Below are 16418 nucleotides of genomic sequence, written 5' to 3'. Positions count from 1 at the left end.
GACGGAATGGTGCCCACGGCCTCACTCTGCTCACTCATCCCCATTTTGCAAATGGGGAAACTGAGGCTTAGGAGAAGGGAAGGTGGCTGCTCACACGGCGAGTTTCTGACAGAGCGGGCCTGTCCCGGCCTTTGTGTTCCTGTCCCCATGCACGCAGAGGGACCACGTTTCACGCGAGGCACGGGGGGTTCCCTGCTGGGAGGCGCTCAGGGGTGCGGCACGGCCTTGTCCGCGTTGCAGCTCCTGGCTTCGGTTCCTGCCGGCTCAGCCCCCAGCCCCCAGCACCTGGCTGGCTGCAGCCCGTGGAGGGGAGCCGCCCACAGAGGATGGTACAGCTCTGTGGCCCTGGGCAACTGATGTGACTTCTTGCTCCTTGGCGCCCACATCCCAGGCACAAGTGTGCAGAGGGAATGTGTGATGTCCCCAGAGCAGCGTTCACCAGCCAGAGGGGAGATCATCGGGGCGCAAAAAAGGAGGGGCTGTGGCGGCTATGTGACCTTGGGTGGGTCACTTAACTTCTCGGGGCCCCCTCCCCTGTAAAACGAGACTCATTTGGGGTCTTGGGAGCAGTGCCCTGGGTCAGAGGGCAGGTGACTCATCCAGGGTCACTGCTGGTTAAGGCTCAGGCTCAAAATCAGTGGCCCTTACAGTTCCCAAGAGATGCCAGGACCAGGGAAGACAGGTGAGGCCAACCAGCAGGTGTCAGGTGAGGAGTGGTCAAGTCCTAGCCCCCGGAGTCCACTTGTCAGACCCTGCTGCACCTCATCCCCCAGTCTAGTGGGGAGACCTATGTCTGAAGGACAAAGCACATCACACTGCATGGCAGTGGGGAACCGGGTAGAGGGACCGGTGGCCGAGCCGCCCGAAGGAGCAAGCGTCCAGGACATCACTTCAGCAGCATCAGACAGACCAGCTCTCTCGGACTCACAGAGCTATGTGTGCCACTCCGCCCCGGCGGCCAGCACCCAACTGTGGGAACCTCTGGGTGACCACCCTTCATCTCCCATTCGAGATTTCAAGTGTAGCCTGGACTTTGAAGGCAGCCCATTTAGTGGGAAGACCCAGCTCCCACCAGACTGTGATTCTGGACCCTTCCTTCCCCTCCCCCTCCCCTCATACCCCCACCCTTCCTTCCCTTCAGGGCCCTGTTTCTGAAGAGCTGCTGGGTCTGCATCCAAAGGGCCTTGCCACCTAGAGGTGGTAGAGAGCAAGGACCTTCCCTCAAAGCTACTTCCCAACACGGACCAGCCAGCTGCTCGGTGACCACTGGTCCCCACCCTCCCTGAGCAGGACCGCTGCCAGTAACTCTGCTTCTGAGGCTGGAGCCAGTGGGCACTCTAGAGGTCTTCTTGCCAGAAGTAGACACACGGGGTCTGAGTTTCGATGAACTTGAAAACTTTTGTTAGCTGGCACCCTCTTCCCAGCACCTGGCCAGAGCGTCTTAGCCTCTTTGAGCTGGATGAACTTCCAGGAACTATTACAGGACTTCATTTATTCACTCATCCATCCATCTATTCATTCATTCCACACGCCCTGAACACCTGCTGTGTGCCAGGCCCTGAGCTGGATATATTGTAAATCAGACATGTGCTGCCTTGAACAGCTCACGGTCTCGGGGGTTGCTGGTCCAGGGGTGACCAGAACACTGGAGGTTCTCGTAACCAGTGACAGGCCGAGGCCGGTGTCTGTGAGGGAGTGAGTGCAGTCATAGGCTCTGGCTGGCCGTACCGGTGAGCTGCTGCCGTGTGGACCCAGCAGTTTGTGCTGTGCCTGCCAGCCCTGGCCCCCGATGGCCTTGTCACCAGAAGGTACATGGTTCCTGGGAGAGGGCTGGGCCTCAGAGCGCAGGCTCCAGCTTCCTCACCCTCCCTGCTGTGTGGTTCTGAGCAGGCCCAGCTCCCTCTGTGCGGTTTCCTCCCCTGGCCTCAGGCTATTATGGTAACCTGTGTGATGTGCCTGGCACTGACCCCTCCTCCAGGACCCCATGGGCTGGGGGCTCACGGCCTGGCATCCGGATAATGGCAGGGCCAGGAAGCTGGAACCCACTTTGGCTCAGAAAGGGTGGATTTGGGCTGGGAGTGGCCAGGACAGGCATCCTGTTGGCTGCTGAAGCCCCCTGCAGATGGACTCGGCAGGCCAGGACCCCAGCCCCAAGGGCCGAAGGCGTGGATCCAGCCAGTGTGCCGCCTGGGCCTCAGGGTGCCCACCGGCACAGCGGGAGTGCTGGTCTCACAGGTTAGGAGGGCTTGGCCTCAGGATGAGCCAGAGGCAGGGACACTGGTCGCCAGCCCCACAACCACAGAGCAGCATCACCGAACAGCCTCGGAAATGTTTAATTGGCACAGTCCCCCACCAAGTCTGCAGGCAGGGAGGGCGCGGGAGCCGCCCGCACACCAGCCCGCCGAGCCCGTCTGCAGCCTGGCGCCAGAGCGAGAGGGCCTGGAACCAGACAGCTGATCTCGGTCCCGCCCGGTGGGGACCAGCAGAGCTGCGTCTGAGGGACAATGCATGAAGATGCACTGAAGGGCAGTGAGGAGCCGAGTGGGGATGTGGGGCGGGTGGCCAAGCGGACCGCTGAGTAAATGGACAGTGGTTGGGACACAGGGGTGCTCTCAAGACACGGGGAGAAGCGACTGGGAAGCTGGTGAACAACTGAGCACATGCACCAACGACTCAGTGTGACAGATGTCGTCATCCGAGAGGCTGCTCCTGCTTGGCCTGGGTGTCCCTCGGGCCAACCCGGGCTGGTAACAGATAGGCCTCTTGACCTTCTCTGGTCTGCAGCTGGGCAGGCCAAGCCCAGGCCCTGGCCGACTGGCCGTGGGGTGGCTCCCGGTGGGGACACTCCCTTTGCCTCCTCCAGCTACTACAACCTCTGCAGGCGGCTGGTGGGTGAGCCCGTGGGGCGTGGGACCAGCTACTTGAGCAGGGCCCTGGTGAGCCTCAGCACGGCCTCGTAGGTGACGAAGACCACCATGTTGACGGGGAAGGCGCGGCAGCAGTTGAGTGCCAGCCCCTTAAACAGGACCCTCAGCCCCTCCTCGCGAACACTGGCCACCACGCAGTGCAGGAGGCCCCGGTAGAGCTGCCGGCCCTGCCCGTCCGCCTGCAGGCGCGACTTGATCACGTCCATGGGGGTGGCCACGGCCCAGGCCAAGACCCCCGCACAGCCTCCAGCCATCAGGACACCTGAGACATCTGCAGAGAGAGACCCGTGAGTGCCTGGACCGAGAGCAGGTTGGGGCCCCAGAGGAGAGCGAGTGGGGCCCCCAGGGCAGGGCCCAGCCCTAAGGGAGGCCTGGGCTCACTCGTCCAAGGCCACACGGGGCCATGTGTCCTAACCCTCAGTGTCAAGGGCACTTCGGTTCCCACCCCGGGAGCACTCGGGCAGCACCGTCTGGCCTGACTCATCCACGACTCCTTCTCCCAGCCCCGGTCCCTGCTGGCTGGGCTGCCCCAATTCCCAGGCCTACCCCGTCCTCACCTGGCTGGCTCTGGCCAGTGGGGGCGAACCACTCGCAGAGGATGGAGTAGGAGAGGAAGTAGGTGGCAAAAGAGTGGCTGTCCCTTAAAAGCAGGGCCGAGCTGCCCTTGTAGAGGCCTCGCAGTCCCTCCTCTCGGGTCACAGTGGCCAGGCAGTGCAGTGGCCCGCGGTACTTGGGCCCAGCCCCCAGCGTCACAGGAAGCGCAGGGCACTGGGTGGGCACGGCCGCGGGCCACGAGGCCGAGGACCGCCAGCACTGTGTCTGCGCCTGCGTCTGCATCTGCGACTGCGTCTGCAGGCGGACCTTGGCCACCTCCGTGGGCGAGGTCAGGATCACCTGGAGCAGAGATGAGAGGGTCAGCGAGGCGCCAGCACGGCCCGCACACCCTGGACCTGGCCTTCTGCGAGCCTCCTGTTCCCCACAGTGACATCGGGGAGCCTGGGCCCCAAGAAGCGTCAGGCTGGCCCACAGCCATGGTGGTGTGGGACTCAAGCCGGCTCTGCCCACCAAAGCGAAAGCCAGCGGTTCCTTGAGCAGCCCTCGCTCCCGGCACAGAGCAGGTGTTAGGTAGATGCCTGCGACTCCAGGCATGAAAGTATTTAATCACATCATTAATACGTTAATGACACATTAATGTGTCATTTATTAATGTAGGTATTTGATGTAAGAATAATAAAGCACCTAACGCTGACACTTAATAACGTCAACGTGTGACATATGACAGCATCACTAATAATGTTGGCTGCCGTTCCCGGGTGCGCGTCCCCGTCACGCTCCGTGCTGTGGCTTGATTCTCATGACCTCACCCGACCTTCACCACCTCCCCTCTGACTGGTGCAGAGACAGACGCTCAGGGGGCCCCCCTCGCACATTCGAGGTCCCTCGGTAACGAGAGTCGCTGAGCCCTCACGCACAGGGCCCCGGCCTCCGTCCGGTCCCTGCCCTCACCGAGCCTCAGTCCCGCCATCTCTGGGCTCGCGACCTCTCAGGCCCTCCAGCCTCCCCGCCCCCGACACCCCCGTGGTGTCACTCACACGGACAAGGCCCGAGACGAACCCCGAGAGCGTGATGTCAGTCCTGGCGGGCTTGGCATCGGCACTGCCGTACCGGAACTGGCAGATGTGTGCGAGGCAGTGGTGGTAGGTGCCGAAAGACACGGACGACACCAGGGACACCGTGCACACGGGCAGCGAGAGGCCCCTGTAGAAGCCCCATACCTGGCGGGTAGGTGGACAGGACCCGAGGGCCCGAGTCAGGTCAGAGGCCCAGCCAGGAGGGCGGCCCTGGTCTCATCCCCGGAGGGCCTCCCTGGCTGCGGGACAGGATGTCAGCTGAGTCGCTCATAGCCTAGGGCCTCATTTTCCTGGGCTGTGACATAATGGGGATCACAGCACTCGAGGGGGTGTGATGCCAGACTAAAGAGACGGGCCAGCTCGCCCCGGGCGGCCCTCTGATGACAGGACGGTGAACTGGCATGCTCATCCCTGGCCAGCACTGAGTCCCAAGTTCACTTTCGTTAATGTCCCTGAGTCCCTTCTCTGGCCAGGTCTCTGAGCTAGACCCTGGGGACCCTGACAACTCCACCCAGCACTGCTGCCGCCCGGCCTGGAGGGGACAGAAATGCACACACACAGTTGCTCTCTGACCTGGAAAGGCCCCAGATGCCCCCAGACCCTCTCTGAGAGGCAGGACCTCTGTCTGAGCACCTCCTGTGTAGGGGACCCCCCAGCTCTGGATGTCAGAGGAATCCAGGAGGTTGGAACAATGATCCCGTTTAGAAGGGGGGAGAACCGAGGCTCAGCGAGGCGCTCGGCACCGCATGGCTGGCCTGGCTGGTCAGTGAGGGGCATGCCTGGGGCCGAGGCCTCGACAGTCCCTGCCCACCACCCCGGCCGGCCTACTCGCTCTCGGCGGTACGTGTCCCGGACGCAGTTCCAGATGCCGGTGTAGTTGGGCTCCGTCTGGATCCTGACCTGTGGGAGATGCAGGCTTCAGGAAGCGGGGGCTCCAGGCCTAGGGCAAGGTCAGCAGGCCCCGGGGAAGGGAAGAGCCAACCCCTTGACAGTCTCCACCGTGCTGACTGTGGGGAGCTGGGATAGTGAACACCATTTAAGGGGAGACACTGAAGGCCCCAGGCTGAGAAAGAGGGTGACAGACTGGAGGCCCCTGGGGAGAGCTGAGTCTGATTAGCATGCTAGAAAGGTCTTCGGGCTGTGGTCGGGGGTGCGGAAGACTGGATGGGGGCTTTGGGGTGGGAGGCGGGGCCTCAGGGCGGGCGGGGGGCCTCTCCCCTCACCTTCACCGTGTCCAGCGGGTAGCCCACAGCAACGCCACAGACGCCTGGAAGGGAACCAGAGGGACCAGTCGGGCAGCGGGAGCAGCCTGGGAGGGCGAGCCTGACCCCACTGCCGCCGAGAGCAGACCCTCCCCGGCTCTTCTCGTCCACGCCATGTCTTGTCAACCTCTGTTTCGTGAATGAGGAAACAGGCTCAGAAAGAGAAAGTGAGCCCCGACAGGCTGCTAGCGAGCCTCCTCCCCTGCGTCTCGGCCCACGGGTGCCTCGTTCTGAAGGCCATGGCAGGTCCTCGGCCTGCCCTCCAGTCATGTTTTAGAACTTCTGGTGCGACACTTGCTGGGCCCTGTCCCCAGGCCAGGCAGGGCTCCCCACTCAAGCCTTAGGCTGTGAAGTGTTTGTCCAGGGGTTGGGGTGCACGGACCAAGCCAAGGCTGGGAGGTGGGAGAGCCCAGTCACCCCAGGGCTCTGGGAAAGACTTCCTGGAACCCCAAGTTTCCATGGGACAGAGTAGGATGCAAAGCTTCCTGGACCAGGGCCCTCTGCCCCCTGCAAAGGGGCTCCGTGCCACCGTCCTGTGCCTGTCCCCTTTCCTGACACCAGGGCCATGACATCCGAGCCCCAGCAGGCCACCAGGAAGCCAGGGGGCGAACAGGCGGGGGTTCACGCCCTGGGGTTTGAGGGCTGGGGCCCACCGAGGACCACAAGGCATGTGAGGGCTGGGCCCGATTGACTCTATCCCAGGACTGAATACATACGCATGAGTGAGAAAAAGTAAACAAATGAACGAATGAATGAACAAGAAAGGGAAGCAGAAGGCTGCCTGACTTTGGCAGGATTACCTCCCCTGACCCTCACGCACCCCTCATCGAACCCCCACGCAGCCACCAACGCCCTGCCGCAGCGTGGCCTCCTCTCCGGAGCCCCCGCACCTCGTACCCTGGGCTCCCTCCATGCCAGGAAGCACGCGGATTAGAGCCCCTGACACGTGGCTTTGCTACTGTCTCACAGGTGCCGTCTCCTGCTCCAGAACTAGAGCTCCTCCGGGACAAGGCCCACACCCGGTCCCCACAACCCAGGGCCTGTCCCACCCAGCCCTGCCATGGGCTCCGGATGGAACACGCGGGCCGGGCTTCAGGAGCCCTCCTGGCTCTGTGATCTTAGGCGAGTGAAGCCCCTTCTCTGAGCCTCTTCCTTAGGGGGCTAACGTCCAGGGCAGCAGCTGGCCTCAGGCCCGGGCATAGAAGGACCTCAGAAAGCCCCTGGTGAGACCAGGGCCCTGGTATTTTCCAGCTGCCCGCCCCCTCCTGAGATCACCCAGGCTGTCTCCAGAAGTATCGACCAGGAGCCCACTGCTGTTCACGTGATAAGCAAGGCCAAGGGTGCCTCGCCCAAACTAGCCGCCACCTGCAGGGTCGGTGGCGGGGAGGAGCTGCATCCCTGTTCTGCACCTGTTTCCCACGGGGCCAGAGAGCTATCTGGATCCGGCTCCGCTACGAGCCCTCTTCTCAGAAGTGAAGAGTCCCCGGGCCTAGCCAGGCCAGGACGGCGCCCGCCTCTGGGGGCGGGGCTGCAGCTCACCGGGCCCTCCCCACCTCTGCCCGCCACTTCCCTTCCGGTCAGTGTCGTCTGCCCTCACTGTCCACCCTCTCCTGGAGCCCCTCATCCCTTCCCGCGGCTCAGCCATCCCTCTCCATGCCGATCACTCCCAGCCCTCCACTTGGGCTAAGGAGAGACCACCCTCTGCACCCCCAGTAGTTCCCCTCACCGACCTGCCCTTCAGCCTCCTCAGCCGAGCCGCCCCCCAGCTCTGTGTTGCTGCCCTAGCACTTGTGGCCCAAACCAGGATCTGGCCACTTCCAGAGTGACTTCTCAAACCGCACATCTGCCAGGAGCTACCTCCCAAGCCAGAGCGCCCCTCAGCTGCTCCTTGTAGCCTCGGAGAACAGCAGATCTCTGCAAGGCCCACTGTCCCTGTTACCTCCGATGGCTCCAGCAACAAAATCCATGGATGGTGTGGGTAGCGGGGAAGACCCTGGGGTCTCCCTGCTGAGCAGTCTGACACCACCACCGGGGTGGCTGCAACAGGTCCCAGTCAACTCTCCGGCCTTAAATACCTACGGGGAGAGCAGGGGACAGGGAGGAGCCTGCTGACCAGTGGCCCCGAAGGCAGAGGTCATGCTGGGGAGTGGACGGGTCGATGCCTACCTGGCCGCCCTTCCACCCATCCCCCAAGGGCCCTTGCCCCTTGTCCCAGTGTCCTCAGGACCTAGGTGGGGGGGGAAGTATGTGAGAGGCCACAGAGGTGTCAGGCTCTGGGTAAGCAGGATGGCTGTCCCCATCGCCTGCGGGCCTGGGCCCCGGCCACAACCACACACCTCCTGAGGAGGCCCAGGGATGGGGCCGTGACATGCCCTTCCCTCCAAGCCCCAGCTCCGGCCCTACCCCTGTCCTTGGGCCTCCCCAACTCCCCTGGAATTGCTCATGTCCAGGGGACCCTCGAGGCTCCCTCACTTATTCATTCAACAAACACTATCTAAGCGGAGGCTGCACTGAGGCACACACAGCCCAGGCCCCACACTCGAGGAGCTCCGGTTGGCAGGGAGGGAGCGGACGCCAGAGGCCACAGAGGCCTGGTCTGGGGAGGCTGGCCCGAGCCCTGTTGGGGGTGTCATGACCACCAGTCAGGGCCCCCTGCCTTCCCGACGCCCTTCGCACCTCCCTGCTCCCTCACTGTCCCTGCCACGTCCACATCTGTCTCCCTGGCCCCCGGGGGCCCCAGCCAGGTCCGCCTCGATTCTGAGCCCTAGCATGCCACTCTGGAAGTGGCCCGGCACTGATCAGGGACTGCTGAACGGGGTCCAAGCCCTGCGAGGCCCACCGCCAGGGCTGCCACTTTGGCCTCTAGCCAAACCAGGACACCCTTGAAAGGGAAGCCATTCCAACCAGAGGCGGCTTCCACCCGCCGGTCACTCGAAATCACTGTAGCCTTACAAGGACACTGAGGCTCGGCGAGGCTGTGCACTCACCCATGATGAGTGTCCCCCGACTAGAAACCTGGCAGGATAAGGCAGAGGGCACTCGTTGACATCGTAAGGTCCAGGCAGCCCTGTGAGCGCAGCCCTCAGGGCAGGGCTCACGTGTCCTGCTTGGCAGACCTGCAGGCTGGCCTTGAACAGTCTGCGTGCTGATGGACGGACAGCCTCGCCCACACCCACCCAGCAGTCTGTCCGTGGGGTGCATGGTGGACACAAGTCACCAGGAGCAGCTGCCACAGCAGAGGGCGAAGGACAGAATGCCGCCTGCCCAAGGCCAATCTTGATGCCCACTCTGGCTTTTAGAGAGACGCAGCTCACTCTGGTTAGGAGCCAAGCCGCCTGTGTTCCAGTGCCAGCTCGGTCGTTCATGCCCGCTCTGATACCTTGGGCAAGCCCCTTGAACTCTCCGTGCCTCCCTTTCTGCATCCATGAAATGAAGATAGTACCTGTCTCACACCTGTGTCCGCTCAGGGCAAGCTCTGGGTGTGTCCCTATGCTACTGGCCAGCCTAATGCTAAGGCTACATTAATAGGAGCATAGGTTCTAGAAAGAAGGAGGTGACGGGTGTGTTCTGAGCATAGCAAATACAGTTGGGGCTTGGTTTTAGTTGCAGATGCTGCACTCGAGAGGCTGGTACCCTAGATGACAAGGGAGCTTGAAGCATGTTGTCTAACTGAAAGAACAGGGACCTGTTCAGTCCCATGTTCCCCGCAGGGTGTCTAACGTGGTAAGTGCCCCCCGGCCCCCGGCACCTGAGCCTGAAGCCCAGGAATTGCCCTGGATGCCTTTTCCCCTGTACCTCACATACAGTGAGACGCCCAGTCCTGCAGTCGGACCTCCGAAGTTCATGTTCAGACCCCCTTTCACTACACATTGGCTCAGCCCTCGGCTTCATCACCTACCCGCTGGACAGCAGCTTGCCCACGCTCACGCCCACCCCCATGCAACAAACACTACATGCCTTCTGCATGCCTTGTTCTGGGCGCTGGGCCACAGAAATAAACAAAGACAAATGTCCCTGCCCCTTGGATCTTCTGGGAGGGAGACAGACACACCGACACAGTAAATAAAAATACAGAGTCTGCCAGCTGGCTGCAAGTGCCAAGGAGAGCCATGGAGCAGGACGGGGACGGGAGTGTGGGTGGGGGTCAGTGTTAGAAAAGTCAGCCCAGGAAGGTGACATTTGAGACAAGTGTGTTTTCTCGGTCGCTGCAGCCAAGTTTCACCTGCCCTTTGTCTCCTAAACAAACATGCGCAAACTTTACCCTTCTCCGCAGCAGAAACGGAAAACATGTCACCTCACTGTTTGAGCTGCTTTGTGCAGGTCTAAACGTCTCCCCACCCAGCTGTGAGCTTCTGGCAGGCGGAATTGTGCCGGATTTGTCTCTGAGCCCTCAGCATCCAGCACAGACAGGCCCCCTGGAGAGGCTGGGTGAATAAATGCATGAGTAAACAAGTCAGTGAAAGGATGGGTGGATGGGTGGATGGGTGAATGGATAGGTGTGAATGGGTGGTGGGTGGATGGATGGATGGTAGTTGGGTAGATGATAGATGGACAGACAGATGGATGGACCCAGGGCAGAGTCACCTGCTCACACTTGGCTTGACCTGATAGTAGATGGCAAAGAGGCCGTCAGGTGGCTGGTCAGGCTGGCGTCTTGGCCAGGGAGAGCCTCACGTGGTTTGGGAGGAATGCTCACACTGAGTTTGGCTCCTGGCTCTGCCTCTCCCAGCTGTGTGACCTGGGGTCAGCAGCGTGACCTCTCTGAGTCTTACATGGATGGCAGGAGACAGAGCCATGGCCGCTGCGGCCGCCCCTCCCGGTGGAAAGGTTGGTATTACTAGCAGCAAGGCCAGCTGTAGGCCTCCTTCACCAACACCAGAACCCCCGCCACCCCAACCCCACCCAGCCCGAGCAAGGAGGACCAGGGAGGGAGACAGACATCGCACAAACAATCCAAGCCTGGACCAACACCAAGGCTTCGGGAAGGGGGCGCCAGCCCTCCGGGCTTGGGGGCCTTGCTGGCCTAGGCACCATGGAGAAGCGTGACACATCTAAATGCATTTTTACAGTTTATAAAAAAAAAAGGAAGAACTACGAGTTATTTTTTAAAACTCCAGACAGAAGAGACACGGCCAACACAGGAAGTGGGAGCCCCACGGCCAGGCCTGGGCTGTGGGAGGGATGCAAACTCGGACATTTCTCCTCTCCTGTCTTTTGGTGATTTGTTTCTTTTCTTTATTAGTATGTCTAGGACATCTTGCCACGGTGGCACCTGCAGACCCACTTCCGTCTTGGGCTCGTCCACAGTCCCCGTGGTGTGCCTGCAGTGGACAGAGGCTGAGCCAGGCTGCCCAGGTGTGGCCCTTGCCTGCTGTTTCTCACTCTGTGACCTGGGTGACCCACTAGCCCGCCTGGGTGTCTGTGTCCTTGCCTGTAAAATGGAAATTCTCTTAGCTACCGCCAACCAGCTTTGGGGGAACTAAAGGGTCAGTAGCTGGAAAGCTTTTGGAGCCTTGCCTGGAGCTCTAAATACGACCACTATGATTCAATTTAACACGACCATAGTGATAGACTTTGGGCTTGTTTCCAGTTTATTACAGAAAGTGCACCAATAAGCATGCTTGGGGACTTCTGTGTTTCAGCAGGGAGATTGCTGGGCCGAAGATACCTGAGCTATTTTTAACTTTCACACACTTTGCCATTCGGGCAGGGTTTGGAGGGCGGAGGAGGGGCAGGGGATCGCCACGCGCTGGCAATGGCTCAGGAGGCCAGAGTGGGCGTGGGGGCCGGGCCATCTGCAGACATCGGCAGCCATGGCATCTCCAGGAAACAGGGCTTCTTGGCAAGTCCAGACCAGGCCAGGAGCCCCCCAGGTGCTCATTCTGCTCACCTTGTGCCAAGAGCAAGTCACCGACCCACCGAAGCTCAGTTTCTTCATCTGTGAAACAGGGCAGGAGACAAGAGTCTGTGCACGCCAGGCCTGGTCCTGCCGGGCTGCGCTGGGATCTGCAAAGTGCCCAGCTGCTGCTGCAGACCTCACGGCCCCAGGCATGGCTGAGACTCATCCACCTTTGGGGGCAGTGTCTGGGGTGCGGATGAGCCCCCCATCTTAGTCCTCCCAGACGCCCTGACCTTCCTCTGCCTACCTGAGGCGTTAGGACCCTGGGCCTGGGGTCTCCTCCAAGCCTGCTTGGCCCCCAGAAAAGGTCTCAGGGCTGCAAAGCGTGTGGCCGGGTGTTTCCTGCTGCCCCCGAGCCTGTGTGTCATCCCTGGGAACGGGGCGCGCAGCAGGGCTGCCCCTCAGTTCTGGCTCGTGCTCCTGTCCCTGGAGACACGGATGCCACTGCCTGCCCACGGAGCGCAGACAGGCAGCAGGCCAACGTTCCCACACCTGTGTTACAGCCCTGTCTCAGAAGGGACACACTGTCATGTACACTCCTGAAGGGGGTGGGGACTCACTCGCTGGCAACAGGAGGAGCACATGCCTGAATGGTGTCCCCAGCATGAACAAGGCTGGCAGGGAGTGCTGGATGGGGCTGAAAGGTGGGTCGGGAACGGGAAGGGCCCGGAAAGCCCAGGCTGGAGCGTGCAGACACGTCTCAGGGGTGTAGGCACAGCACATCCGGGGAAGCAATGGGCCTGATGGGGCAGTGGCGGGTGGAGGATGGGAGGCTGAGACAGTTCCAGGGAACAGGCGCTGCCTGAACCTGAAACGGGGAGGTGCACAAGGACGGAAAGCCCCTGAGGGCAGGCCGCCTGGAACCTCGGCTGGCACATAGGAAGGCTCAGAGGTGGCTGAGAGAAGCCTGGACAGCAAGGTCCCATGAGAGGGTCACACCTTGGAGGTGAGCCTGGTCCCCAGTTGTGTGGCACAGAGTCGAGGGTCAGGTAGGTGCCCAAGGGGGCGGGGGATGGGTCTGCAGTGGGGACTCCAGAGGGCAGAGCCTAAAGCAGCAGGACAGGGGGCAGAGAGAGGACCATCCTTCTTGTGCAGCTTCTCTAGGAAGATGCTGCCAGACCAGGCACTGGCCCGCGCGCCAGCAAGGTGACCGCTGAGGCCAGGCGAGCATGCTAAAGTCCCTCCTACCTGGAGAGGTTCCAGAACAGAGGAAAACTCCACTCCAGGATGCCGAGGGCTCTCAGTCCCCTTCTCGGCCTGCCTGCCATGTCTGTGACAAGCCTACGGGCTCAGTACTTGTCCTCTGCCTTCGCCTGCCCTCTCCTGCCCACTCCTTCCTAGCTATGATGCCAACTCCAACTCACCTGCCAACTCCACCCAGGGCCCAGGTGAGGACACACTGCTGTCCTCTGGCCACTGCCCTTGGGTGCTGCTCACGCTGACCATCGGCCTGGAACAGCCTGCTCAGCCAGCCGTCCCCCACACGTGGGACAGTGGGAGCCCCTAGAGAGTGCACAGCGAAGCCGGTGGCTCACACCAGGCCCCAGCGCCAGCCCAGGGCTGGCCCAGAGGGAGGCTCCGTGAGGCCCGTGTGCCGCGTGGATATCTGACCACATGGCAAGCATGTGCTGTGCCCTGGACACTTGGATGAGCTCCTCCAGCCCGGCCCCCCATCCTGACCAGTTGACCCGACCCAAGCTGGGGACCAGCCCTGTGGCCTTCTAGTCTGTCTGGGACTCCCCCAGGCAGGCCGCCCCCCCACCCCCAACCTTAGTTCTATTTTTAGACTAAAAGCATTTGCCAAGTGTCTATTTATATCGATCCCCATCTTGGATTTCTGATCATCTCATCATCTGGCTGAGCCAGGTAACCCGCCTCCGGCCTCTTGGGCCCCTCCGAGCCGAGCGGGTTCAGAATGGCCACGAGCATGCGAGGGGAAGGCCCACAGCGCATGTGAACAGGGCTACCTAGCCCTGGGGAAATGGAGTCTCCAGCAGATCATAGAAGCAAAAAACCCACCCAGCCTGGCTCCAACTTTGGGATTAACTAAATTCAACAGAGAGAAGTGAACGCCTCAAAGTCCACCCAGAAGGAGACCTCTGGGCACGGTCGACTCTAGGGCTGAGCGGCCACCAGGACAGGGACTGACTGTCCCCATGTGGTCACCTGTTCACTGCAGCGTCTTCGGCAGCCAATAGGAGACCTTCTGGGGCTGGGATCTCCCCTTGCCTGTCTAGACAGTCAAAGGTGCCCTTAAAAAACCCTTCGGACCTCAGCTAATTACATTACCTTTGTAAAACTGAGGTAACTTTGGTTTATGACATCATAGAAATTAACTATCATCTTCCGTTTCCCGCAAAGGTGTTGGCAGCTGAAGGCGGAGAGCGAGCACCTGGCCTTGGCGTAGCCGGCCCGTAGGCCCTGGGCACTATCTCCTGCACAGCCCATCGCCCCCTGGGCACTGCCCCCTGCACAGCCCACCTCCAGGTCCACCTAGCTGCTCCTTGGCCCACCTGCCCCACTCGCCCTGTGGCACCCTGAGCTCCAGCCTTGCTCCCCACCCCAGCCTCCTTCGCTGAACTCAGCAGATTCTCGGATGGGGAGAACAGGGCAGCATTCTCTTCCTGCTGGTGTTTCTAATGTTTCTACACTGAACCTGTCTTGTGTAAATTATAAAAGCTGTACAAAATTAAAACACCCCCAGTTTTTGACCTGGCTTGCCCCCTGGGGCCCCGTGGTACTTGCTGTCCTACTGCCCTGGCCTTGGGCTCCTTCTCCCCTTAAAGGCCTGGGTCTGGGCAGAGCCTTGCAGGGGGCCATCCCCTGGGAGGGCCAGTGTCTGGGCCCTTGAGAACTAAGGAGTATGAAAAAGCACATTTTGTACTGTAATTTTATCCTCAGGAAATAAAACCAAGCAACAGACACAGCACCCACTGCTGATATAAAAATGCAGGCTCTGGGATGTGGACATCGTGAGCTAGTTTACTTGGCGCTGACTTTGTTTTTCCTTTCTGGTCTCTCTCTAACTGCTAGGGGAGCCCCTGGAGGTCAGGGAGGACTATCTGCCTTGTCCCCACACTTGGCACAAAGCATTGTTCAATCAGTCTGTGCTCTACCCGAGCAAATGGTTCTTGGACAGCAGGAAATGCTCAACTCAATAGAAAACTTTTAAGGAGAAATGTGGCTTTACAGTTAAGTAACCCAACACTGCACCCAAGTGGTGCCATCTTCTCCTGGTGCCTGCCTTCACCCCTTCCTCCCTCCACTCCTCCCTACAGACTGGACCTTTGTCCCCAGACCCAACAAGCCCCAGCCTGAACACTGGCTCCCTCCAAACTCACCTGCCTCTAAGCTCCCCCTGCAGGATGCAAATAAAGGCCTCACCTCCTTCTTGGTCTGCAGGATCCAAAGCAGCCTCGTCAGATCCCTCACCTGCACCCCTGCAGGGAGCGTTCAGAAGCTCAATTATTGAGTGCATACTGTGCCCCAGGCTGCTGGGCCCCTTCCCAAGGGCCCCTAGGTGGGGCAGAAATATAATGACCACCTTAGAGAGGCAGCCTCTTAAAACCAGAAGACAAAACAGGCAACTCTATAGAATATGACAGAATTTACTGTAGAGTAATTTACTTATGAAAAGATTAGGTAGAAACAAAACAACGACTCAGCGGCTCTGCACAGATTATTCTCCTCTACCAGGCCCGTCGGGGGTCAGGGGACTTTTTCTATAGTACGAAGAATGCAGTAGCACCAAGGGCCATACCTCCTGGTGGTCTTGCAATGGACGATTGCGATTGCTTATAGTCAGTACTATCACCAGTGTGGTATTTATCTCGGTTGTCCTGCCATTCCCACTGTTGCTAACAAATATTCAAGGCTACATTTTAAGGAACACAGATAATCAACGAGAAGGCTTTGCTATGCTTGCTAAGGACAGTGAAGTTGGTCAAAGATCACAGCAGGAAAATTTAAATCTGGGACACAGAGATGGAGTTAGTTTTGTTCACATCTGTAACTATACAATGGCTCATGCAACCTGCCCCAAGCATGACATTAACTTAAAGGCACATGCGTTGTCGTCCTTATCAGTTCCATAATTTTTTTACTTATTGCTCTGTTAAGGTACTTGGCTTCTCAAACTTCCAAAATCAGGGATGGATGCTGCAGCCTATTGTACTTTACCTCCTGTGGTCTGGGCAACCAGGGGACATCCCCTCCTAGGGCTGGGTCACCTGGATGTAGGTTGTCCTGTGTGATCGCCATGGTCTCAGAGGTCTCCATCCACCGAAGCATCCCCATGGTCAACTCCTGCCCAGCTTGGGGTCCGGGCTTCTCTACATGCTCATGGGCCCCTCTTCCACCCTCCGCCGCCCCTCTGCTTCCTTGAGGCATGGTGCTGGATCAGAGAGGCTGGCGATATTCAAATCCAGGTCTCCAGACCCCTAGTTCAGGGCCCAGCAGCCATCACGAGCACTGGACTAGGAGTCAGCCGACCTGGGTTTGGGTCTCTGCTTACTGATCTTTCTATTTAGATTCTAAGAATGAAGGGAAACCACATGTGATGGTTGGCTTCCTGGTGGCATCTGTATTACCATGCTTCACTGCTTCCATATATTCTCTAGTGCCAAATATAGATAATCTTTAAAACCTGTCCATGAGATAGATATGCATTGTAATCCCCGTCCCGATTTCAGAAACAGTA

General features: G+C 59.8%; 1 protein-coding gene across 1 annotated transcript; it reads right to left on the bottom strand.

Annotated features, from left to right (window-relative positions):
- Nucleotides 1–2321: 2321 nt before the first annotated feature.
- On the bottom strand, nucleotides 2322–7874 carry SLC25A47 (solute carrier family 25 member 47). The gene is made up of 6 exons (XM_039884222.1): nucleotides 7760–7874; nucleotides 5782–5825; nucleotides 5387–5458; nucleotides 4520–4702; nucleotides 3485–3821; nucleotides 2322–3198 (listed from the first exon to the last, which is right to left on the bottom strand). The coding sequence occupies exons 1-6, from the start codon at nucleotides 7785–7787 to the stop codon at nucleotides 2918–2920; spliced, it is 945 nt and encodes a 314-aa protein (XP_039740156.1). The 5' UTR covers nucleotides 7788–7874; the 3' UTR covers nucleotides 2322–2917.
- Nucleotides 7875–16418: the final 8544 nt, after the last annotated feature.

Source organism: Pteropus medius, unplaced genomic scaffold, assembly GCF_902729225.1.
Source record: "Pteropus medius unplaced genomic scaffold, Ma_sr-lr_union100, whole genome shotgun sequence".
In the NCBI taxonomy this organism is placed as follows: Eukaryota; Metazoa; Chordata; class Mammalia; order Chiroptera; family Pteropodidae; genus Pteropus; species Pteropus medius.
The sequence above is the reverse complement of the archived record's forward strand: the minus strand, read 5'-3'. Positions and strand labels throughout refer to the sequence as shown.

What these genes read in the sequence shown, in the direction of transcription:
- SLC25A47 (XM_039884222.1), bottom strand. Translation starts at nt 7,787, where the DNA reads ATGGATTTTGTTGCTGGAGCCATCGGAG. An exon ending in ACCCGCTGGACACGGTGAAG is followed by an intron (nt 5,459 to 5,781) that starts GTGAGGGGAGAG and finishes CATCTCCCACAG; the next exon opens with GTCAGGATCCAGACGGAGCC. An exon ending in CACTGGCCAGAGCCAGCCAG is followed by an intron (nt 3,199 to 3,484) that starts GTGAGGACGGGG and finishes CTCTCTCTGCAG; the next exon opens with ATGTCTCAGGTGTCCTGATG.